The sequence below is a fragment of the Lucilia sericata genome, unplaced genomic scaffold, assembly GCF_015586225.1.
Source record: "Lucilia sericata isolate MDLA Ls3-8-SP2 unplaced genomic scaffold, ASM1558622v1 Contig000079F_arrow, whole genome shotgun sequence".
In the NCBI taxonomy this organism is placed as follows: domain Eukaryota; kingdom Metazoa; phylum Arthropoda; class Insecta; order Diptera; family Calliphoridae; genus Lucilia; species Lucilia sericata.
This window is the reverse complement of record NW_023994112.1, coordinates 748,616-776,113: the sequence shown is the minus strand read 5'-3', so window position 1 is coordinate 776,113 and position 27,498 is coordinate 748,616. Positions and strand designations below refer to the sequence as shown.

Here is a 27,498-nt window from a genome sequence, read left to right as displayed (position 1 = left end):
GACTATAGACTGGATTATAGTTTAGACTATATACTGAACTAAAGTCTGGACTATAGACTGGACACTAGTTTGGAATATATAGACCATAGTTTGAACTAGTCTATAGACTGTGACCGATCAAATAAATTATCTCCGGAAAAACTTATTTTATATCGTTTGTCATTACAATATAGTTAAGACTAGACACTATAGGACTATAATGTGGACTATATTTAAAACAATAATTTGGACTACAGTTAAGACTACAATTATGAGTATAGTCTGGATAAAGTGAGACTACAAATAAGATTATAGTCTGCTTTATAGTTAATACAGTCTGATCTATAATTGTCGGGTATATACGTAAGATAGTATGTATAAACTATTGTTTAGACAGTCTTACCTATAATTAAGACTATATAAAGTCTGGTAAATTTTTGACCTAATTCTAATGTTGAACTCTTATATTAATTTATTTTTCATTATTTTAAATTATTGAGAAAAAAAATTGAGCCAAATAACTTACCTTTATTAATACGTAAGTATACAATGCTTACACCATTGGTGTCTGTAACATAAAGAAATGATAAATGTGCATAAAAAATGTAAAGGAATAAATGTAAATGAAATGAATGAAATAAAATAACAAACAAACGTCATCAATGTTTTTTTTTTTCATAAATTTTTTTATTCTAGTTATAGTTTTGTTTGTCTTAATAATTAGAAAAAGAAAACTAAACCTTTTTTTAAACTTAATCTTTTAGACATCTTAAAAAAAGCCTGCTCTCCCCCAAAATTGGCTCTTAAGAGGAAAAAATGGGGGAGCCAAATTCGACTTTTAGCTAAATTTGTTTCAAAAACTAATACACACTTATAAAATATCGTTTATCATTACACATACGTAGTATTATTATTTATAATTAATATTAGGCTTATTAAAAATTATGATTATTAAGAGAAAACAAAAAGAAAGAACTACATATTATACACCTGCCAAGACGCCTAACTACACATACACATATACAAACATTTCAATTTAATTTAATTAATTTGAGGGGATGTAGTAAATATTGCATAGTTGTAGCGTATTTTGTAGAGGGGCAGGTGTAATATATTAATATTTTCTTTACTTTTTTTTTAAATATTATTATCGTGGTAATTTTATATGATATTAAATATGAACGAGCTGACTCTGTTTCACAAAATAGCAATTTATGCATGTGGATAGAATGTGTTTGAGAGTGCACTAGGGTCACACCACATATTCTAGAGCTCTAGCTAACTTATATACTATTGAAACACAAAGCGTTTGCTAAATTTAATAATTAAATATTTATATACTTTTGTTTAATACATTGTATGTTTGTTTTTTGTTTATGTTATAAATTTAAATTTAAGATATTTAAGAGTAGAGACTAATGATAAACAGTTCCAAGAGATAGAGAGTTAGTTAAATATCTACAGTTAATACGAACGATGATTACATTATGAAACGAATTTTTTGTTTGTAGCGAAAAAAAGAACGACAAACAAACAAATAAATGTCCTATTGCTGTCATTACTTTCTATACTCAATAGTAATTGAATCGTTTTGAATGGGTTTAAGATTGCATTAAAGCAAATTTAAATTCATATCGGTTTCATATTATTTAGTATTATTATTATTTTTGTTTATGGGTATTTACATGGTATTGTTGTGGCCTAATGTCTGCCTTTTATAAAGTATTGCTGCTGCTTATATTCTCCACTCGCTACTGTTGCAAATGATTGTTGGAACAAATAATAATAAATTTAATAAAAAAAAATACAAATAAACAAATAATATAAAAATAGAATATACAAACTTAAAAACATTTATACAGAAGGAGTGAGTAGAATTGGAAGCTGTTTTAGGAGACAGCAGTAAAAGAATGAATTTCCCATTTATGAATACAAAATTTCAATTTTCTTTGTCAACAACTAAAGAAAAAAAGAAATTCTTTATGTTAACTGTGTGTGTGTGTATGTATGTAATAGATTTGTTTAGAAAAATAATTCGTTGATTGCAACTTCGTGACTCTTTTTTAAAGAGAGAGAGAGCGTAGGAAAATTATTATTTTTAAAAATAAACAGGAATATTTTTAAATGTATATATAAATGTATAAATATAGTCGTTGTTTTTTGTTTTTTTGGGAGGTTCGTTTTAATAATTGAGTTAGTACGCTAAAGTTTGCTTAAAACAGCCAACACAGGATACAGGAAACACAAAAAATAAGGACAATTTTTGTTTTACCTCTGCTTTTGTTTTTTTGTTTTTTTTTTTTCTTTCGTTTCATTTCAATTGTTACTGCTTGTTACAGCTGCAGTCAAAAACGACAAGATTTAGTGAATCTCTATAAATTTATGTAGAGCTGTGGGCACTGAGTCATATTTGATGTTGTGTTTTTGTATGGTTTTCGCTGCTAGACAGGCCAATGTGGTGTATTTGAGTGGATTGCAGATTTCATGGATTTTCTTGGGTTTTATAAGAGATTCAAATGTGTCACCAGCATTATTACGGGCATCCTGTAAAGAATGAAACAAAGAAAAATATAAGTAAAAAAATGTTGTTTTAAAAATTTCTTTATACCAAATTTTTGGACTTTTTAAAGTGAATCAAATTAGATCTTCAATAAAATGCAAACCTAACTTACCAAATGAGCCCCATGATCCAGTAAAATCTTTGCCATATCCTTTTGACACGGCTGGGCAATAGCAGCTAAATGTAAAGGCGTATTACCACCATCATCGGTTGCATTGGGATCGGCACCAACCTCTAATAAAGCCTTAGCCAAAGATGGAGAAGGAAACTGACAAGCCGGATACCGGCCAACAAGAGTTCCCTCCCTATAACAAGCATAATGCAAAGCTGTGCGACCCGAACGCACCGCCACATTAAGACGATTTAACTTATAAAGCGCCACCAAAATATCACGGCGCATTTTCGGACAGAAAGTCTCATCTTCGACCAACCAGGCCAATAGGCAACCAATATGTAAAGCACTAACAAGAGCGCGACTTAAAGCATTGGGATCATGATTGCAATCGTGAACATTTGTAACAGTCTGCTGTGACTGCTGCTGCTGCTGCTGAGACTGTGTCGATGTTTGTTGCGTTGTCTGCTGATGTTGCTGCGCTGATGTAGCGGCACTTTTCTGCTGTTCCACCGACCAACTTTGTCCTGCAAGTGAGGAGGAGACGTTTGCACCTGATTGTAGCATTTGATAGTTTGACAAACCTCTCTCAACCTCCAAGACAGCCTTATTGAAAATCATAAGCATATCGCAAGCCTCAATGGGTGGCACCACACGACCACGAGGCAGCAAGCGTCCAGCTTCCATCAACATGAAACTGAATAATTCGGCAAAAGACAAAAGAGAAGACTGTGTCATAGGACTGAGGGGTGGTAAGATTTTTTGTTGCATAGTTAAAGCATAAGTCCAAAGATCAATACAACGGTCAAAACGACCTGCGTCGGCATAATGGGCCCCTCTGCAAGAGAAACAAAAATTGAATATATTTTGTATTATTTATTATATAAGATAGTTATACTTACCTAAAACGTATATAATAACTTGTGTCGGGATGTGTTGGACCCAATATTCTTTGACGTATGACCAAAGCTTGCATACGCATTTCGTCCGGATCCAAAACCAGCTCTTCTAAATCCTCAATTGTTGTCACTTCTGATACATACTCGTAGGCCGCAATGGGCTCGTTCACTACTTTGGGTATCTTTGGCTCCTGATTGCGTTCCTCCATGGCTCGTCTCCACAATGACAATGCACTAACCATATCACGTTTCTTATCCACATATGTGGCACCCAATAGCTCTAAAGCATCAATGCGACTTTCACGACTAACACTGGGCAATGTGATGAGATGTTCTACAATGGGCAAATGACCGGTAACACTAGCTGCCAGCAGAGGTGTCATGCCATAATAATCCACCTCCATTGTGGCACCATGTTTCAAAAGTAACTGTAAAATTTCCAAAGAACCCGATTCGGCACAATCGTGCAAGGCGGTATTACCCTTAACACTGCAACGATTGACATTCGCATTCAACGACAATAAATACTGTGCAATTTTGAAATGTCCCTTATAGCAGGCAATCATTAAACAAGTATGGCCATGACGATTCGCTACCTCAAAGTCAGCTCCATTGTGTATTAGAAATTTGACTATTTCAAAATGTCCATCAAAGCAGGCCGCCCTTAAAGGTGTTGAATTCGTACGTGTTGTACTATTAACATTGGCGCCATGTCTAACTAATAGCTTTACTATGCCCAAATGGCCGGCAGCCGAAGCACACCAGAGTGGGGGAGCATCTTCAATTGGTTCACCATCGAAACTAACGGAGCCGACCTGTTCAACATCAGCTTGACACCATGTCAATAAATATTCTACAATTTCACTGTGTCCATTGCGGCAGGATATAACCAGGGGTGTGGCTCCACTAACTTTTGACGATATAAGCATTGCAATCTCTGAAGCTGATCTGCCATTGAGAGCATTCTGAAAGGAAGAAGAAAGGATAAGAAATTAGTTGATGTGGCAGCATAATTCCCCCCGGGGAGGGGCTATGATGTCAGCTTATAAATGCTAATATTTGTAGGTTCTTTACAAATCCAAAGAAGTACTTTTTTAAAGAAAAACATTTATAAAATTTGCGTGTTTTGAGGAAGAGTATAAGAAAGAAACCTTTTCTTTATGAAAAGTCCCCTTAAATTTGTACAAAAAAGGAAAAGTAATATTTATTCTCCATAAATACTTCAAGACAATTGGTACTTTTTGATAACAATTAATATTTATAGAATTGTTTAAAGAATTTGTTTATGTCTATTATTAATTCCAGGGAATTTACTTGAATTGTTGTTTAAACAGCGGAAAAAGTTTGCAAAGTGTTTTCTACAGAAAAAAACCCACATTTTTAGTAAAATAAATAGACATTTTAAAAGTATTTTATAAGATTTTCCCTAATTTTACATTAATGGGGTTTTTGAAATTACTATAACAAACAATTAAATTTATTTGCTAAACAATGAAATCTACACAAAAGATAAGATTTTCTAACGACTAGAAAATCCATATTAAGAAAAAGCTTCTTTCCCAAAGTGTAACTCGAAACACCTGGGGGGTTTCCTATTATTTATTTAGTTTAATGACATTAACTACAAACTTAATAAAGGCGGCTTATGTAAAAATATTCATAAAACAAACAATAACGATTTATTACTCATCATCATCATCGTTAAATGCTTCCGTATTGTCTCTCAAAATACAAAAATTCATGGCAACAAACTGCCGCTAAATAAAACACTCTAATAATACTAATAATAGCACATAGTCAGTCTAAATGGTACCAAGTCTAGTTTTATTTTTAAGCCCATCCAACAAATTAAATTAACCAACCATCACTACTGTTTACCTACACTTCCACATACTATACTCAACACACTATAGGCCCGACACAATTGTTTTCTAGTTTGGTTGGTTGATGGGTCTTTTGTACGCAATTTTTCGATCTGTTTTAGTTTTTTCTTTTCGTTTATGTCATTTAGTTTTTTTTATTATTTTATTCTTATTCGATTTTTAATTTAAACTTGGCAATGAACTCGTACAATGTCAATGCATTGAAGAGTTGAATGAAATAAGAAGAAAAAACACAACAAAATTTACAAAACAAAAGAAAAAAAATACTATACTAAAATAAAAACTATTTTTTGTTTGCAAAAACCATGTGCATCTAAAAATATAAATGGGTGAAAAATAAATAAAAAAAAAAAACAATAACAAAAACGCAAAAAAATAAAATTTTGCAATGAAGACAAAAACATCAACACTGCTCGCTGCCAACTTTGACGATTCGGCGTTATTTTGACAAATTAGTAGGTAGGTAGGTAGGTAGGTACTAAATTCTCTTTTTTTTTTTTTTTTGCTATAAAATATTAGGCAAGTGTTTTGCTTGACTACTAACTAGAATATTAAAATATTTTTTTAACTTTTTTGATAAATTAGTGAATATGTTTATTTTTTATCCACTTTCATTTTAGCAAGCTTCGAAAGCAAGTATGCATGTTTAAACTTGTTTTTAATTTAAAAGTCTTTTAACTAGTTCCTGAGAAACAAAAATGTATCTGAAAGTTAAACATATTAAATAAATATAGCGAAAATTAGTCATTTCAAAAAGTTTTCTTATTTGGTTATAATTTCTAAGAAAAATTACTTAAATTTTTATAAATATTACTATAAATAATAATTATTAGTTCTAGTTCAGTTCTAGTTCAGTTCTAGTTCAGTTCTAGTTCAGTTCTAGTTCAGTTCTAGTTCAGTTCTAGTTCAGTTCTAGTTCAGTTCTAGTTCAGTTCTAGTTCAGTTCTAGTTCAGTTCTAGTTCAGTTCTAGTTCAGTTCTAGTTCAGTTCTAGTTCAGTTCTAGTTCAGTTCTAGTTCAGTTCTAGTTCAGTTCTAGTTCAGTTCTAGTTCAGTTCTAGTTCAGTTCTAGTTCAGTTCTAGTTCAGTTCTAGTTCAGTTCTAGTTCAGTTCTAGTTCAGTTCTAGTTCAGTTCTAGTTCAGTTCTAGTTCAGTTCTAGTTCAGTTCTAGTTCAGTTCTAGTTCAGTTCTAGTTCAGTTCTAGTTCATTTCTAGTTCAGTTCTAGTTCAGTTCTAGTTCTGTTCTAATTCAACATTATGAATTTTATAACATTTTAAGGTACGTGCTCAGAATATAAGCTTTTTGAAAAAAAATTAAATTCGAACATCATTTGTATAGTTTTTATGGCTTGTTATTGAAAAACGAATACATTCGATATTAAGCGAAATCCTTATAGAATTTAAATAGAGATTTCTATCGATATAACCTATCACGTGTTTGGTAATTTAAGAAAAATATTTAAATGGAAAAAAACAAGAAATTTATTAAAACTTTACTAAAATTTGAAATTTGTATTTAAAGTGAAATTAATTTTTAGTAAAATTTTAATTATACCCTACACCACTTTAGTAGGGAGGGTATATTGGATTTGTGCTGATGTTTGTAACATACAAAAATATTCGTCCTAGACCCACCTTAAAGTATACCAATCGGCTTAGAATCGTTTTTTGAGTCGATTAAGCTATGTCCGTCCGTCTGGCTGGCTGGCTGTCCATGTAAACCTTGTGCGCAAGGAACAGGTCGCAATTTTCAAGATAATTGGATGAAATTTGGCACGCACGTTTTATTTGACCCAAGGACGAAGCCCATTGAAAATGGTTAAAATCGGTCCATTATTTCACCTAGCCCCCATAGAACAGAACCCCCCGAAAAGGGCTCCTGAGCTCATAATTATGTTAAATATACAGATATATCGATAAAATATGGCACAACTAAGTTTTATAGAAGTCTTGATGACCCTGCCAAATTTCATAAAGATCGGGCCCCATTTGACCCTAGCTCCTAGAAAATTACTTGAATGTCCCAAATTAACTTATAAACACAAATATCGCGATGAAATTCAGCACAATAAAATATTATGTAAATATAAATATATTCACAAAATTTTATCGGGCTTGGTCCATATTTGCCCCTAGCCCCCATATAAAGCCTCTTTCAGAAAATAAGTTTTTCATCCATAAATTGCTTAAATGTATCGGAACAAGGGAATATTGAAGATAAATGCTTTATTATGAAAAATAAATCACATTTAATATTCATAACTATGGTCGGCCACGCCCGACTATACTTTCTTACTTGTTTTTATATTAAATATTTTTTTTTTGTGGAAATTCGAATTTTAATAAAAAAAAATTAGGAAAATTTTAATGAAAAAAATATAGTGAAAATTGTAAAGTAATAATCTTAATCGTTAATCCGGACTTGTGATATTGAAAATCATTTATAGGATTGAAACTAAATAGAAAGAATAAAAAATAGGTTATTGCACCAGATAATAATTTGTGGGAAATTCCGGAAAATTTGTTTATTATTATTTTTTTTTTTTTTTGAAATGGGGAATTATCAAATAATTATAAAATTATACAATATTCAATTCGTGCATTCAATAATGCTAAAAACAACAATAATAGTTTAAATTACTTAAATAATACAACAAAATCTATCAAAATATGCATTGACATATTAAAATGTTCTCTTTCTTTAATACTATTTTTAAAAATTCCCAAGAATGGAAACCTAGAATAAAAATGGACTTTTTAATTTGTTTATTTTTGTCTGTTGGCCATAAAATTTGTAAATAAACAAACAAATTCAGACAAAGAAGATATTTTTACCAAAAAATTTAAAAATTTTTATTAATGTTATTTTCAAAATTTATGTTTTCTAGGAATAAAATGTATTCAAAAGTCATTGTTTTTTTTTCAAAATTAGACTTTAATTTAAAAAACATGTTCGAATATTATAAGCAATTTAAAATTGAGCCTGAATAAATTTATTAATTAACTTTATTATTAAACATTTAAAGCTTGGTTAGAATTTTAAGTTTAAGATGATAAAAAAATAACAAAAATGTTATTATTCTTATTATTTGTTATGTATACATTTTTATTTTTATCGATTTTTATTTATAAAACAATAAGCAAAACGCGTTTAATGACATTTAATGACTCATAAATATTTAAACGTAAAATATGCAAACTTACGTATGCATCATGCTAATTTAAATATTAATAATTATCCCAACAACAGTTTAATTTTTTTGAATTAAAAAAATCACCGAAAAATTCACGTTTATTTTCTTAAGAATTCTTTGTTTTTTAGATAATAATTTGTTGATAGTTAACGAGTGAAAAATTCATTAATCATGCAAGAAAACAAGTTTAAATGAAAATTAGTTAAAACAAGGAACCAATAGAAAATTTTTAAAAAAAGAGGCAGGTATTTCTATAAAAAGTAATTTAACTAGTTTATGCAAAAAAAAAATAAAAAAATAAACTTTGTCTAAATATAACTACTTTCAATTTTAATAATTTAAATATTTATTGAATTTATAATTCTTACCAATTTATATTCTATTTCAAAATTCAAAACAGCATATTTCATTCTTAACTATCAGGAAGAGAAAATTGAATTCGAAATTAAAAACAATCAATCCTTCACTTTGCATACACGGGTGTTAAGACCGACAGACAGACAACTAACTAATAGTTAATGAAATGGAATTTTAAACCAGTCTGTAGATCGTACAGACACTCTACTGGTTTCAAATAATTTATACACGCTTTTTGTTTATTTTATATCATTATTTTTGTTTTGTCGATATGACTCTCGAATGATCGGCAGAACTACTTTAATAAATAAGTTATCGAAATTGTTGCGTATCTATTGATGTGATGATTAACATCTGACTGTTTGTCTGGCGGACTTTCAATTAATTCATTTCAAGTAGAGTGCACATGACCTTGATTGTTTCTTTTTTTTTTTTTTGTTTAAAAAGACAAGTACCTGCTCGTATAGGTTCTCGACTATAAATAAACTTGATACTCATACAATTCTTGAAAAGTTTTTCTGTTGACTTTATGTTTTTGTTATATAGTTTTGAATGTATTATTTAATTTGATTTAAATAAGTATATAAATACTTTAAAGTACAGAATTAATTAATTAAAATATATAAAATGATTGCATATTTAAAGCAGTGATCAACTAATTAGTTTGTCTCATTTTTACTTAAACCAAACTTTATTTACTCTAGCAATTTGTAAATTATAATTCGAATTTGAACTTTAAAAGAGATTTTTTTCAATATTTTTGGGCCCTCTTGAAAAAGCAATTTTCAAAATTGTTAAGTTCGAAGTTTAAAAAAAAAATTTGAATATTAACCTTAAGATTAACAGATTTTTTAACAGTTTTAAAAAATGTTTCGAAATTAAATTTAATTTTTCGCATACAGCCGAGATTTGGAGGGGTTATGCATCATAAAGAGTTGCAACTCCACTTGAAGGCCATAAGGTTCATTGTGATTTCCATCGTAGAGTATGAAGAACCAAAGATGGGGAAATAATAGTAAAATATAGAGAGGAATAAAGACAGGCCGATTCCTAAGGTGATTTCAACCTGGAAGTATTACCGAAACGATTCACTAAAGAAAGTGTTGTTCCCACGACAATTGGATCTTCGCTCCGAAACGAACCGATTCACAATCGGCCGACGTCCAGTCACAGCTACAAAAGAAAGAGTTTTAAGAGAAACTGAAACTCCCTATAAATCCAGTCGAAGAAGACTTGTTCCCCCTGATAAAACTTAGTAGACTGCAAGTGTTGAGTCCCGCCATTTCCACCAGTTCGTCAGTGAACCTATTTCCCAGCCATTTCAAGCTAAGATTCTGTATTCTAGGACATTGACAAATTGAGTGCTCAATCCTCACTAGGTCTTTTTGCATATCCTGGAATAGCCTGGTATATTACTGTCTTTCTTACTGACAAAGGTCCTAATCGAGCAATGGTCCTATAAAATCCCTGTCATAATCCCTAGACTGTCACCATTAAGTCCTATAAGTATTTTGGTAGACCTAACATCAAATGTTGGCCAAAAGGCCTTTGATATTCGGCAACCTGCTTGGAAGACATTACATTCGACAGGGAATCTGAAGGACCTTTTTATAACGGCAACGATACGATATAGATATCGGTACCCGTACCTATATTCATCTTGGACCCGTCGTTAAAAATGGACACCCATCAAACAGTCTATCATATACAAGCCAATCGTCCCTAGATAGAAATTCTATTAGAGGTGTTACCCCAAGTCTACAGTCGTAATTCTATGATCGTAATTCCATAAGGAGAGTTGATTGCCGCGCAAATGTTTGACTAACGAAGACTCATAGAGTCTTAGTAGATTCCTAGCCGTCATATGCGCTACAAAATGTTCTATAGGTGACAGTTAAAGAATGATGTTTAAAGCCGCTTGTAGAGTACTATTAATCGCACCAGCAATGCCAAGAGAGGCAAGCACACCTTTGAGTTTTATTTAGCATATTCAAATAACTGTCCTTACACAAAGCCTCTTACAAGGTAAGACAATTTACGATATCAGTTTGCAGACCCCAATACTTTTCTTTCGAATTCTTGAATATGTAGTAGGTATTGAGTACTTTTCTCTTCCTTTCCTGAATACTTTCATTCCATGAAAGAATTCTACCTTATACAGTCTGGTAAAGCCCCCTTCACATGAGCATACAAGTAATATGATCTGTAAAAATTATGTGTAGAAAAGTACGGATGGGATCGTCTAAACGTATGTAATGAAACAAACACACATTAAGAGAAAATACTGATGGAAAATTTTACAGTCGTATGGCTCTTTTCATTTTTTGAAATGATTCCAAAAAACAAGCAAGTCGCATTAGGTCAGGGATGTATTTTTATGTAAACACATACAAAAAGGTGAAACAGCTGTTACGTAAAGTGTGATCGTGTGAAGGCCCCTTCAATAATAATGGTTCAGTTTTCCCAATATTAACGGGACAGAAAAATAGTATTGGTTGGACTAATTACAACACCACCACTGTTTATGTATAAAGAAAACTGTAAAACATTTGTCATTGAGTTCTCCAAAACTGTAGTATAAATCTAAGTTAAATAAAACTGAAATCTTTTAAAATGTACTTTCACTTTCCTCAACCCCCTTAAAAAAAAACTTGCTTAATATCTACTATGTTTGACCTTTAATTGCATGAAGCTTCAATATTTTTTTTCTTCTTTTAACCTTGACATTTTGCTAAAAGATAAATCTCAGCGACAACTTTAATAAAAATGCATCCTCTAAAATAAAAAACCGTTATTTGCTTTCCATTCAAGCATCATTTTAGTTATAACATACATACACCACTTTGATTTAATGTTATTGAATTTATTTTTTACAAATTTTAAATCATTTTAATACAACACAAAAATTAATGTTTTCATTTAAATATATAAAGGTAAACTAAGGTCAAAACGACCTAGACCATTCATACACCTCTGAATGCTTTTAAATACAAACTTTAATTTATGACAAAATTTACCGCCTAAATACGCTGCAGTTAAATACTGCTTACTATCTGAATAAAAAGTGTTTTCTAATGTTTTAAAATTAAATTAATTAATGTTATTTTTTTTTTTTTCTTTTTATCACAGAATTCAGACAAAATAATTTTGTTTAATTGTGTTGTTAACTTTGAGTAGGTAGTTGCTATAAATTTAAAAAATACTACTTAAATATGTACTGTTAATTAATAAGTTGCAAAAAAAAAATTATTGAAATTGTTGTTTATTTATTTGCTGAGTAAATCAGTGGCAAAAAGCTTAGTAAATTTTTTATTTCAAGTTTTTCAGAGAAAATTATTAAATAGAATTTATTGTAATTTTAGTTATTTATTGTTATTGACGATTAGCTTTTTTGAAAATAAGCTTTTCTTCGAAAAATTTTATTAAGGTTTTTTTTTATAAAAAAGCTTTTGATTACATTTTGTTCTGAAAAATGTAGTCTTTTAAAAAAAATTAAAGCTTTTAAAAAAATTAATTTTTTTCTGAAAAATTAAAGGTTTTTCGAAAAAAATTAAAGCTTTTTCTGTAAAATGTCTTTAAAAACATTTTTTGTAAAAAAAAAGCTTTAGAAGTTCTTCTGGGAAAAATATTTAAAAATTCTTTGTGAATTTTTGTTGTGTAAAAGCTTTAGATTTTAGTGTAAAAGCTTAATAATTGGTTTGCTTTTTATAATCAAAAAATTAAAATGGTTTTTGGTTTAAAAACTTTAATAAAAAAGTTCTTTTTATTAAAAATCTTTTTAATAAATATGCTTCCAAAAACTTTATTATGAAGATCGTTTAAGAAAAAGCTTTAGATTGATTTTTGATGAAAAAGCTTAAAACTGTTTTTCATAAAAAAAGCTTTAATATACTTGTGAAATAAAGATCTAAAAAAACAGCTTTAAAAAGATGTTTCTGAAGTAAAAGCTTTTTATTATTTATTGAAAAACGGATTACTTTGGAAAAATAAATCAAAAAAATTGTCAAATAAAAGCTTATTATGAAAAATATTAAAAGATTTTTATGAAAAAAGCTAAAAAAGATGTTAGAAAAAGATAAAAAGCTTTTTATGAAAATATATGACTTAAAAAAACCTTTTTATGAAATTAAATGAAAAAAACTTTGTAAAACAGTTTGTGAAATAAATACCACATATTTGTGAAAAGAGCCTTAAAAAGATTTTTGTGGAAAGAGCGTTAAAAAATGGTTTCTATATAAAAGCGCTTTTCTAGAAAAAAAACTTTTAAATGTGTTTTTTCAAAGAAAGGTTTTTATGAAAAAGTGCTTTTTATCAAAAAGCTCTTTTTATGGGAAAAAAACTGAGAAAAGCATTTTTGAAAAAGAGCTTTTTGTGAAAAAGGCTATTAAAAGCTTTTTGTGAAAAAAGTTATAAAAAACTTTTTGTGAAAAAGCCATAAAAAGCTTTTTGTGAAAAAAGTTATAAAAAACTTTTTGTGAAAAAAGCTATAAAAAGCTTTTTGTGAAAAAAGCTATAAAAAGCTTTTTGTGAAAAAAGCTATAAAAAGCTTTTTGTGAAAAAAGCTATAAAAAGCTTTTTATGAAAAAAACTATAAAAAGCTTTTGTGAAAAAAGCTATAAAAAGCTTTTTGTAAAAAAAAGCTATAAAAAGCTTTGTGTGATAAAAAATTTTAAAAACTCGTTTGTAAAGATTTTTTCAGAAAAATATTTTTTCTTCTATTACATCAGCTCCACTGTACCTGCAACTGCATTAAATATGCTGCACTATTTATTGTGTGTAATTACAACAAAATAAAAATGCTTACAGAAAAAAATAAACTGTTAAAATCAACACACATGTCAATCTAAAAAAACATTCATTATAAATTTATGGCCATAAAGTAGATTTCTGCTAAGATTCATTGTCACAGAATTCTTTGTTTAAAATTCATTTAATATTAATGTAAATATGTATGTGTATTTAACAGACCTGTGTGTCTGAGTGTGTTTTTATATGGACTTTTTTTGTATATGTATGACCCAGAACAGATTGTAAAAACTAAAAATTATAGTTTGCCTTCTAACAGGAATTAAAAACAAACAAAAAAACTCATTCCAAGGGCTTCAAAAAAAAATCATAAAACTTAAAAATTGAAATATGTAGTGGCGAAAAATTTTAATATTGAGAATGAAATAATAAAACATGTTTGTTTTTATCTCAATCTCCAATGTAAACAAAAACATAACGCACACATAAAGCGAAATAAAAACAAAAACAAACTAACTTACAACAAACAAGTAAGGAAGTATAGAGTCGGTCAAGATCGACTAAATGTTACCCTAGTTTTTGAATGTAGGCCTTGTATTGAAGATTTATACCACTGTAAACTGATCAGTTACTTGAGCGGTTTTAGAAGGACATTTCTATTTGCGATATGTGAATAAAAGAACCGTTAGAAACTATTTTAGTCGCAACCTTGATGGGGCACTTTCCAGTTGGTTTATCTTAAAAATTGCGGCCTTTATTATAATAAGAAGCCATGTCAAATAAAAGCAAACTTATCTGAACCGATGAGTATACTTCAAGAGTAGGGATGGGATGTTTCAAACATCTGCACAAATCCATTATACCCTATCCCGACTATAGCGGTGTAAATTATAAGAATAATATTTATTACTCTTCATATTTACTGCTATAACAATTATACAATAAATACAATAACGTCGTAGACGACGGCAGCGGCTACGCACGAGTAAATAGTTTGTGTGTTGGTGTGACAGGCAAACAGTCAGTCAGTTAGTCCGTCAGTTAAGCGGAAGTATTATAAATTCGTAAACTATTCCGGTTCAAACAAATTAACAAGCAATAAAACAAACCTACAAAAACCACAAATAACATAGAAAAAAATACACACAGTGTCTTTGTTTATATTTATTTTTGTTTTAGTTTTATTTTTTCAAAGTGTTTTTTGTTGTTAATTAATTAATAAAAAGTCAGCGCCTCTTTTTAATATTAACTGCACATTACGACAATTTAGCGTTTGTATTCTTTTGTTAGATTTTTTTTGTTCATATTTATTTAATCGCTTATTTTAAATAAGTTCATCGATTAAACAAACAAACGTTACAATATCGGTCAATGTCAGAACAAATTATTTTGTGATTCAAGAATTAATTAAATCGCACGTTTATGTTCTGCGTGTTTAATTGAATTTCAAATTGAGTTTTTTCTATTTTGCGATGATTTTACAAAATAAAATTGTATTTAATATAATTTATTTAAAAATAAAAAAATAGAAGTTGTGTTAAAAAGTCAAACACCTATAACAGTCTGATGTTAATTTCATTGAACATATTTTATTAAATAAATTAAATTTGAAATAAATTATATTTTTAACATAAATTTAACGAAATCTTTGACACACTTTATCTTAATCGTTTTATTACAAAATTAAAACTGAAAAAAATAAACTTTCTGAAGATCACGACAATTTCCTTGATAAATTTTCCGGAAGTTTTTCTTATTTTTTCACTTCCCGATTTCCAAGATTTTTCGTTGAGTATTGAAAACTTTTGTATACATTTATAAAATAAATTTTATACAAATGTTTAAAAGGTTAAATTTAATTTTCCAAAAGACTATATTATTAGACTATAGACTAGACTATAGACCAGACTATACATTCGACTATACACCAGACTGTATACTAGACTATACAGTAAACTGTAGACTAGACTATAGACTAGATTATAGACTAGACTATGGACTAGACTATGGACTAGACTATGGACTAGACTAGACTATAGACTAGACTATAGACTAGACTATAGACTACACTATAGACTAGACTATAGACTACACTATAGACTAGACTATAGACTACACTATAGACTAGACTATAGACCAGACTATAGACTAGACTAAAGACTAGACTATAGACTAGACTATAGACTAGACTATAGACTAGACTACATACTAGACTATAGACTAGACTATAGACTAGACTGTAGACTAGACTGTAGACTAGACTGTAGACTAGACTATAGACTAGACTATAGACTAGACTATAGACTAGGCTATAGACTAGGCTATAGTCTAGACTATAGACTAGACTATAAACTAGACTATAGACTAGACTAGACTATAAACTAGACTAGACTATAGACTAGACTATAGACTAGACTATAGACTAGACTATAGACTAGACTATAGACTAGACTATAGACTAGACTATAGACTAGACTATAGACCAGACTATAGACCAGACTATAGACTAGACTATAGACTAGACTATAGACTAGACTATAGACTAGACTATAGACTAGACTATAGACTAGACTATAGACTAGACTAACTAGACTAGACTATAGACTAGACTATAGACTAGACTATAGACTTGACTATAGACTAGACTATAGACAAGACTATAGACTCGACTATAGACTCGACTATAGACTAGACTATAGACTAGACTGTAGACTAGACTATAGACTAGACTATAGACTAGACTATAGACTAGACTGTAGACTAGACTATAGACTAGACTATAGACTAGACTATAGACTAGACTGTAGACTAGACTATAGACTAGACTATAGACTAGACTATAGACTAGACTATAGACTAGACTGTAGACTAGACTATAGACTAGACTATAGACTAGACTATAGACTAGACTATAGACTAGACTATAGACTAGACTATAGACTAGACTATAGACTAGACTATAGACTAGACTATAGACTAGACTATAGACTAGACTATAGACTAGACTATAGACTAGACTATAGACTAGACTATAGACTAGACTATAGACTAGACTATAGACTAGACTATAGACTAGACTATAGACTAGACTATAGACTAGACTATAGACTAGACTATAGACTAGACTATAGACTAGACTATAGACTAGACTATAGACTAGACTATAGACTAGACTATAGACTAGACTATAGACTAGACTATAGACTAGACTATAGACTAGACTATAGACTAGACTATAGACTAGACTATAGACTAGACTATAGACTAGACTATAGACTAGACTATAGACTAGACTATAGACTAGACTATAGACTAGACTATAGACTAGACTATAGACTAGACTATAGACTAGACTATAGACTAGACCTATAGACTAGACTATAGACTAGACTATAGACTAGACTATAGACTAGACTATAGACTAGACTATAGACTAGACTATAGACTAGACTATAGACTAGACTATAGACTAGACTATAGACTAGACTATAGACTAGACTTACTAGACTAGACTATAGACTAGACTATAGACTAGACGATAGACTATACTATAGACTAGACTATAGACTAGACTATAGACTAGACTATAGACTAGACTATAGAACTAGACTACTATAGGACTATAGACTAGACTATAGACTAGACTATAGACTAGACTATAGACTAGACTATAGACTAGACTATAGACTAGACTATAGACTAGGACTATAGACTAGACTATAGACTAGACTATAGACTAGACTATAGACTAGACTATAGACTAGACTATAGGACTAGACTATAGACTAGACTATAGACTAGACTATAGACTAGACTATAGATAGACTAGACTAGACTATAGACTAGACTATAGACTAGACTATAGACTAGACTATAGACTAGACTATAGACTAGACTATAGACTAGACTATAGACTAGACTATAGACTAGACTATAGACAGACTATAGATAGACTATAGACTAGACTATAGACTAGACTATAGACTAGACTATAGACTAGACTATAGACTAGACTATAGACTAGACTATAGACTAGACTATAGACTAGACTATAGACTAGACTATAGACTAGACATAGACTAGACTATAGGACCTAGACTATAGACTAGACTATAGACTAGACTATAGACTAGACTATAGACTAGACTATAGACTAGACTAGACTATAGACTAGACTATAGACTAGACTATAGACTAGACTATAGACTAGACTATAGACTAGACTATAGACTAGACTATAGACTAGACTATAGACTAGACTATAGACTAGACTATAGACTAGACTATAGACTAGACTATAGACTAGACTATAGACTAGACTATAGACTAGACTATAGACTAGACTATAGACTAGACTATAGACTAGACTATAGACTAGACTATAGACTAGACTATAGACTAGACTATAGACTAGACTATAGACTATCGACTAGACTATAGAATAGACTAGACTATAGACTAGACTATAGACTAGACTATAGACTAGACTATAGACTAGACTATAGACTAGACTATAGACTAGACTATAGACTAGACTATAGACTAGACTATAGACTAGTCTATAAACTAGTCTATAGAGACTACACTACATACTAAACTACAGTCTTGACTGGGCTATTGTCTACTATGTGGACTACTTATTATAAGCTTATAAACTTATAATAAAAGTATCGATAATATCGATAATAGGTTTTAGCTCTAGTAAACTAGAGCTTTTAGTAAATTAGCTCTAGTAAATTAGACAAAAACACTTTTGTTATTGTTACTGTATAATGCTTTACAGATTTACTATAATATAAACGTTTAACCAAACTATTTAACTAATACTAAAAAACATTAAAAACTACATCATCATCATAAATATTAAACCACTTTCTGTTGTTGCGGCGGCTACTGCTATCGATTAAACACATGACAGTTTGTTGTTATAATCAATATTTGTGTGTGATTTTAGTTTGTTTTTATTTTTTGTTTTGTGAATTTGTTATTTATTGTTTATTTAATCATTTTACCGTTAGCTATTTGTTAGTTAGTTACAGCTACAGATATATGATTAATTTGCAATTGTTTTTTGGTCGGGAGAAGAGAATTATATTAAAAGTAAATTTTATTTCCAAATGACTAAATTTAGTAATTATTTTATTTTTGTTTATTTTAGGTAAATATCGTTTAATAAATGAATTATGGGAATTTTTTATACGATTTACAAAAGGCAAATAAGGAAAACTAAATATTTACAAAGTAATTTCCAAATATTTATCGTTTAATTTAATGAAACGAACTTTTAAAAGGCACCCGGAAACCTTTAGCAAACAGAATTTAGTTAATTCTTTTTAATTTAAATCAAGTTTTGTTTTCATTAGAAGCTAATAGTGTTAACTTTAAATGTTAAGTAGGATTTGAAATTAAGTAGAAAAACAATCGAAATACAAATTTAGGTGCAAATAAACTTTCTTATTTATTAAGAAAAAATATAACTAATTTCTAGATAGCTATCTTTGCTTCTAAACCTTTCAAATATAGACATTTTTCGAAACTAGTTGGTCACATTAAGTTTTCTTATAAAAATATGTGTGTCTCTTAAAAAGCCAATTTTACACATACTCGGTAGAGTAAGTAGTTTATTTAATATTAAACATACATAAATAAATAAATGAAAAAAATAATAACTGACGGCTGTTTGTTTTTATGTACAACGACAGCGAGTATGATCGGCAGGCAGCAAGTATAGAATCAACAAAATACTTATTGCTATTGTTAGTTAATAAATTGAAGAAAAAAAACTCAACATTCTCACTGGTTAATCGGTTGATGACTCGAAATATTTTCTGTCTATTTCAAAAATGACTGACTGATAGACAGACATACAGACAGACGGACAGACAGACAGAGACTCAGTCATTCGTGATTGTGATGACTATCGATTAAATACATACATATACAAATATTTAGCAACATAGACAAAAAATACGTTAAAAAAGAATATTATTAATATAATATTTTAAAATTTTATAAACAAAGAACAAAGCCAGTGCACACATGTTTTTAATTTTTTTTTTTTTATTAATTAATAAAAAAAAAAGCAATTACATACAATTTGCATATTTTCGGCTTATATGTACATATAAAGCTTGTTTTAATATGTATGTATATTTATTTAAATTTATTTGCTTTTAGTATTTATTTCCCCATTTCACTTTTATTCTGTTTAATTTTACAGATTCTTTTCATACATTTGAAATTGAAAAAATAAACAAACTACTTTAAACTACTTGTACTTTTAAATCTTTTTAGTTTAAATGCAAAATAACAAAACGAAGTATCTTATCAGAAGTGAGACACTTTAAATGACAAACACTTGAAATAATATAATTATATTTATTTCTATATATTTGTTTATAGAAAAAGACTGATATTTGTTTTAAATGTATTTTAACATTTACTATAAGTAACAGTATTGAATGGTGTAAATGGTTTAAAATAATAACGAATTTTGAAACCAAATTTAGAATTATTTTAAAACATTTAAAATTTCCTGTTTACATTTTGTTTCTTGTTTAAGTCATTATTAACATATCATTATCATTGAACTTTCTTTCATAATCGCTATTTTTATAGATTTTCTATTGAAAATCTTATTATTGTTTAGCAACTTTATTTAAATGCTAAATCTCGTTTTATTTATTTGAAAATTACATTGGGAAACCTTTTATTTAAAAAAAAAAAATCTAAAAATTCTCCATTTAAAGAAAATTTTTATTTTTTATAAGAAAATTATTTTTTTTTTTATGGAAATCTTCTAAATTTTTTTTTTTTTATTTAGAACATTTTTGTTAAATTCTTTTCTTTTTAGAAAATTTTCGAAAGATTCCCTTGTTTATAGAAAGACCATTATAATCAATTTCAATTTCTCTAAAAAATTCAAGCCTAAATTTAACAAATAACAAAAATTAACTCATTTATAAGCAACAAAAGACTATAAAAATAAAAATATGTAGTTTTCATCATCATTTTGTTGATAAAGAAACAAAAAAGAAATAAATTTCAAAATATTACATGTTCTTATTACAAATTTTCAAGCAAACTCTATCAAACCAAAGGGATCTTTTTGTCTTAAGACTAAACAAAAAAGTAAATCAGAACAAATGTAAAGCACAAACACAACTATGAACCACAACGAAAACAACAAAAACCTACAGAGTTAAGAGTGCTTTGACCTTCTTTTACTTTTCAACGTGTATATTAATTAAAAAAACAAAACTTTAAATCTAGCAATTGAGTAGTATTTTAGATTTATATGTCTTTAAACTCTTTATAACCTACACACACTACTGGTACATGTACCACAAATATATGTATACTTGATACGTGCATATTAATGAATATAGAATACAAAAAAAAAAAACTTAAGAGTTTTTAAACAACAAATTAACAGCAACATTGGCAAAATTTTTTTTATAAACATTAGATAATTTAAATCAAAATACATACTACAACAACTAAAATCAAATAAGCGTTAGTTTGTTAGTACACAAGAATTGCCTCGTCAATTGGGTTCAAAGTAAACCAGCTTTGGTCGAACAACCAAGAAACTGACCTTAAAATTCGGCAAATAAAACAACGTTTCGATCTGTAAACTGTGCTAGCACCTTTTAGAATTAACAAAAGCAAATAATAAACAAAATACATATAAAAAAAAAACAAAAACAAATAAAAATAATAATGGCAAAATAAATTTTGCCAAAGACATGAGATATAAAAGCCAACCAACTAACAAACACACACTTTTAAGATAAACATTTATCTAATGACTGTTTAGATTTTTTTATGTAATTGCAAGAGATTGCTTTTAAGACATTTAGCTACCATAGCTGTGCAAAGATTGAGAACACCTAAACCCTAACCTAAAAATGAATGTCATTCACACTAAATGTTAATAAAATGGAAGGGAAGTTTGTGTCTGAGTGAGTGAATCAATGAATACTAAATGCAAGTCTTTTTTTTAAACATGAAATACAAATCATAGAGGTCTTTTATTTAAACGAATATATTTTATTGAACTGCAAAGAAAAAGTCTTTTTAAAGGAAGTTGATTTCAACACTTTGATTTTATTGCTTTGTTTCAATTATTTCTTTGTTGATAAAATTTATTAATTTTTTTTCTTATTTTGCTTTATGTGTGAACTCATATTTTATCTATTTTTTGTTTTGATTTTGTTTATATTGATAAGATAAGATTTTTAGAATTATAAGAAAATCAGAAAAAATTGTTTAATTATTGGAAAGAGTTTTGAACTCCAGGGAACTACTAATGAATCTAAAGTTGGTGAAGCCTCTTGAGGAAATTATATAATCTTGACGAACCAATGGATATGTAAGGGGTTTTGAACTCCAGGGAACTATTAATAAATCTGAAGTTGATGAGGCCTCTTAGGGAAATTATATAATCTTGACGAACCAATGGATATGTAAGGGGTATCATACTTATTAAGTGTTTTCTACCTTTAAAGAACATTCAGAATTTGAATAACTCACATAAATGATCCTTGGAACATCAGTTGAACTCTAATTACCGCATTGATGCAGCAATCATGACAAATATATTTTGTAATTCGGATTCTATAAAATTTTATAATTATTTGTCTATATTTTATCACACCCCCATATAAGTTTGACATAAATCTTTGCTCTAAAATACAAATTTATCGATCCAAGAGTATGGAGTGCACCCATTAGACTTTGACGCATTCTAATCAGAATGGTATCAATACCGTAGTAACTTTTTAAATGCTGTTATCAGGGATGGAAAATGAAACCACTTTCAAAATTAACCAATTATATGTATCATTCATCAATAGATTAGTCTATAGATTAAACATTAGAGTAGTGTTATTGTCTAGTCTTAAGAATAGTCCGTATTCTAATCCAAAGACTAATTCATTGAGGATTTTATAAACTAAACAAGAGAATTGTATATAGACTAGGAAGTAGACCACTTTTAAGACTACATAGCAGACTAATTCATAGCCAAGTTAATAGACTAGCCCCTACAATAGCCATTAGACTAGTAAAAGATACTTTTAAGTTTTATTCAACTCAACGTACTCTTTGATAGTTGTTGTGATATAGTTCGCATGTGGCCGGGTTGACAATCTTTAGCCGAATATAACACCGGTCGTTCTGGAGCGAAGTTTCAATTTTTTGGTAAAACATATTACTGCTTGTCTGATTGTAATCTCTTTCATGTTTCATAACAATATGAAAGAATACCTATAAACAAGAATTTTATTTTTCTTATTCTAAAATTTTGTAAATATTTGACCCAAGTCGATAGTCCTTTCTTTCAATAAGGAAATACATTTAAAATTTAAGAAAATGGATCATTGGTGTACCATTTTGCTTTTGAAGATTAAATTGTACCAATTTTGTCGACCCTTGTTGTTACACCTTTTATAGGGTAAATGTACCAATAGTCGGCAGTTTAACTTTTTTCTCTTTTTCAAACTATCCCCCTAAAGAGTCGGAAAATGTTATTACGATGATTTTTAGTTATTTCAATTATGTGTTTAGTTAAGTTTTAGATCCATTTAACTTTTTTGAAAAACAAATAACTAGTTTTTAGTAATTTGTAAATTTTGTTAAAAACTCTACATTTTCCAATAGTCGGCACGAGTGTTCCTAAGTTCGACAAAAAATGTCCCTATAGTCGGCAGTAGATTTTTTGTTTGAAAAAAGCATATTTATTTATAGAAAAAAGTGATATATACACAATTTTCCAAAGAAAATATTTAATTAAATTTTTTCTATAGAAATAACTGTAATAATATCGTTTTTTCTGTAAAAAAATATGTTATAAACATAATTATAATTGTAATAAGTATACATAATAACATTTTTTTCTATAGAAAAAGAGTTATACATGCAATTTTCTATACAATATTATATTTTTTGTTAGAAAAAAAAGTAATTTTTTATAGGGAAAAGTGTTATATGTACTGTTTTTTAAAGAAAATCTTTTATAAAAATATGCAATTTCCCATAGGAAAAAAATTAAACATAAGTTTCGTAGAGGATATTATAATAAGAACACTTTTCTATAGAAAAATTGTCATACTAGGAATTTTCTATAGAAAAAAATTGTTATACTCATAATTTTTTTGTAAAAAAACAGTTAAGAAGCAATTTTTGTTAGAAAAAATGTCTATATGCAAAATTTTTAATAGAAAAAACTGTTATACACATATTTTTTGTATAGAAAATTGTATTCTGTAGTAGAAAATTGTAATCTTCTATAGAAAAAGCTATTATAGAAGTAATTTTCTATAGAAAAAAAGGGTATACACACAATTTTTCATAGAGAAAACTGATATACACATAATTTTTTGTATCAAAGATTGTTATACATAAAATTTTCTATAGAAAAAAATTGTATAGACATAATTCTCTATAGAAACAAATGTTGTACAATCAATTTTCTATAGAGGAAATTGTAATATACATAAATTTTTATAGAGAAAAGAGTTATACATAATTTTTTTTACAAAAATAACTGTTATACGTATAATTTTTGAAGAGAAAATTGTTATATAGAAATTTTTCATAGTAATATACCCAATTTTTCTATAGAGAAATAATAAATTTTAGAGTGCCGACTATAGAATACGTATGATCGAATTTAATACCCAGTAGTCGGCACCCCTATGCCGACAATAAGAATTCATAAAAAATTGTGTTCCTAATGGCGGCAGCGATTAAAATTACAAAAAAATATATTTTTAACTAACTTTTTCACTTTAAATTGAATATTTCAACTGTTTTCTTTCATTTAAATCAATTTTTGTCAAATAAATCTTTTAATTTCATATAAATATTCACTTGTTTAAGGTGGCACTAAAACTAATTTTTTTTAAGAAAACTGACAGTACTACAAATGCTGCAAAGCTGTCACTAAATAACGTCAAATATAAAGGAAATTAGTAATCCTACTTAAATTTACTCATTTCATAAAGCAAAAAGACCATATTTTCTATGAAATATAGATCAAACCTTAATAAATTTGTACAGCTTTTCTTATTTATTTACATTTTTATGTAAAAGATGCCGACTACTGGGTGATGCCGACATTAGGTGCATTTACCCTACAAAAACAATAATAAATTAATCAGCTGTACCACGATAAGAATTTTCCTAACATTGCGGTACATTTATTTAGTTGTTTGTAGTTTTTGTCTTCTTATCTACATAATTGTAGGTGTTGCCAATGCATTTTAATCATAATGTTTATTTTTATTATTTCTATGTCAATAGTTTTTCATGCATTTTATTGATTAGTCACCAATACAGCAACAATAGAAACCTCATGCACATGAATGTGTCAAAAGAAGATTTGTTGTTATGTCTCTTAACTCAAAACAGTGGGATAGTGAGGGGGAGATTTAATTTAAGAATTTAATGTTTTCGTTGCTCCCCAATAAAATAACAACAAAAGCAGCTCATTAAGAAAAGAAAACAAGAAAAGAAAAACAATAACATAACAAAAATACATACAGCAAACGGCTGCATTTCCTGTTAAACGCAAAACAAAAACAAATAGACCCATCATAGCGATAACAGACAGACAAATAAATAAGCAAATTAATGTTATTGTTGCTGTTGAATTTCCCCATAAATTTTTTTAGCGAATTTTCTTAATTTTTCTTAAGATATTTACGAGATACATAGATACCTATTCACTTGGCAGTTCTTTGTTCTGGCTGATTTTTTTTTTCGCGTAAAACGTAAAATGTTTTATTTATAAATTACACTCACCTTCAGTAGAGTTAAATTATTTTCTCTGGCTGCATTACAAACAATATATGAAAGATCCATGGCAATTATATATTTTGGAATATCTTTTTTGTGGTTAAGTGGTACTTGTCTTCTCTGTTCTATTCTATATGTTGTTTTTGTATTACGTTTGTATTGTTCTGTTGCTGATGCTTTATAATTATTCAGCAACAAAAACAATAATAATAATTATGATATTCCTTTGTTCTTTTGTTGGCGTTGATGATGTTATTATCGATGATAATGATGATGTTGATGCTTTCAAATTAAAATGGGGAACTTGCGTTATCTTTTTCTTTAAAATAAAAAGAATCGTTGAAATTGTTGTGTTATTTCTATTTTTTTCCTATTTTCAATACATTTGAAAGCTTATTTTAGGCAGACGTATTGAGACCCACCAACCCTCCTGTTTCGTTAATACCAATTTTTTTTTGGTTTCGTTAATAATTTTTCACTGGTGTTTTTTTGATATTTTTCTAATTTAATTTTCTTGTATTTTACACAAAAACAACAAAAAAAAAACAATTGCACAATTTTTCTAAAAATTATTTTTCTTTTCTTAAAATTTTCTTGTAAATTCTGTCGGATTTATTTCAAGTAAATTGCAACAAGAAACCAGCAAGAGAAAACTTTTTTTAGGTACGTAATTCTTTCTTTTTTTTTATGAAGCAGGAAGACAAAAATATTTTCTTATTTTTATATTTTTCCTCGTTTTTTATATTTATTATATGTATTCTTCTTCTTTGTTATTTTTATATTATGGACAAGGAAACGACGACGAAATACTGCTTTTGGTAGTTATTGTTGTTGTTGGTTATTTTAAAGCACTTTGATTTCGTTTTATTCTTATTTTTCTTCCTTTTTTGATTTCTCCCAGAAGAAGCACTGCTTTTTTATATTGGTTATTTCTTAGAGCAATTCTGGGCAAAATTTGTTTTTCTAACTAGTAATTTATTTTAATGGCGTTAACTTTTCTTTTTTATTTTTGAAAAAATACAATTTTAAGAAATAATCGCTTCTATAACGAATCACGAATCTTTTCAACGTTGTATTCTCATGCGCTCATTGTTAATTACTAATAAAAAAATATATTTTTGTTAAGAATATTATCGGCTGGTTATATTTTTAATTCTTCTTTTTTATTATTTCATTTCTCTGCTGTTTCATCTTATTTGTCTCATTCGTTGGGCGCAGAGTTGTATTTACGTTAAGATGTTTAAAAATGCAGAACAATATGGCAATCTTATTTAGCAAAAAAACGGGGAAAACAAATTGTGAATTTTATATTAACAAAACATATTACTTACTTCGGATTTAACTAATTTATAATTATTATCTATTTTAAAGTAGAGTTATATTATGTAAAATGTATGTTTTCTTTAAGAAACCAAAAAAATTAAGGTGGTGCTGCCACATGATACATTTTTCATATAACTACCGTTAATTATATAAGGCATTGCCAGATGCACTAATAACGACTAAATACAAATGACTTATGAAACAGTGTTATCACTGAATGTGTTTAAAAACTCGTTTAATTTGTTAAAATTTTCGAATAATCGAACTTTTTAAAAAAATCTAAATCTTTTACAAGAATGTTTGTGAGCTTTAATAATTTTCCATAATTCTGATGGGGAAAGTTTAAAGATTATATTAGATTTTATCAGCTGCAACAATACTCCTAAATAAAATGATAGTAAGACACATGCTGTATTTCGAGTGAAATAAATACTTTCCTATTAGAATTTTATAATAAGAAATTGGGTTCAATAAATTGAGTAATCGAGTTTGTAAATAAATATGTAGTATAAAAACTTGAAATACAGTTAAACCCTTTAATAACGAACTAACGAATGAAAGTCGACTTTTCAATAATTGCAATAAGTCGAGGGTCAAGTTATATGTTCTAGTTTGGCGGTTTTATTTGTGTTATTGACATGAGAT

The 27,498-nt window shown here is 28.4% G+C and overlaps 1 protein-coding gene across 2 annotated transcripts; it reads right to left on the bottom strand.

The window, feature by feature from the left end:
• Window positions 1-1,531: 1,531 nt before the first annotated feature.
• LOC119616536 (protein fem-1 homolog CG6966) lies at window positions 1,532-26,699 on the bottom strand. 2 transcript variants are annotated; one of them, XM_037972945.1, is made up of 5 exons: window positions 25,537-26,699; window positions 3,554-4,515; window positions 3,236-3,489; window positions 2,652-3,178; window positions 1,532-2,523 (listed from the first exon to the last, which is right to left on the bottom strand). In XM_037972945.1, the coding sequence occupies exons 1-5, from the start codon at window positions 25,594-25,596 to the stop codon at window positions 2,341-2,343; spliced, it is 1,986 nt and encodes a 661-aa protein (XP_037828873.1). In that variant the 5' UTR covers window positions 25,597-26,699; the 3' UTR covers window positions 1,532-2,340. The 2 variants fall into 2 exon arrangements, with proteins under 2 accessions (XP_037828873.1, XP_037828872.1); XM_037972944.1 differs by having other exon boundaries at window positions 2,258-2,523; window positions 2,652-3,489.
• Between the last annotated feature and the right edge of the window lie 799 nt (window positions 26,700-27,498).

Bases quoted from the DNA above. Each gene is read 5' to 3' on its own strand.
- LOC119616536 (XM_037972944.1), bottom strand. From the start codon at position 25,596: ATGGATCTTTCATATATTGTTTGTAATGCAGCCAGAGAAAATAATTTA. The intron at 4,516-25,536 runs GTGAGTGTAATT...TCTTCCTTTCAG, and splicing joins ATAATTTAACTCTACTGAAG to AATGCTCTCAATGGCAGATC. The intron at 3,490-3,553 runs GTAAGTATAACT...TTTCTCTTGCAG, and splicing joins AGTTATTATATACGTTTTAG to AGGGGCCCATTATGCCGACG.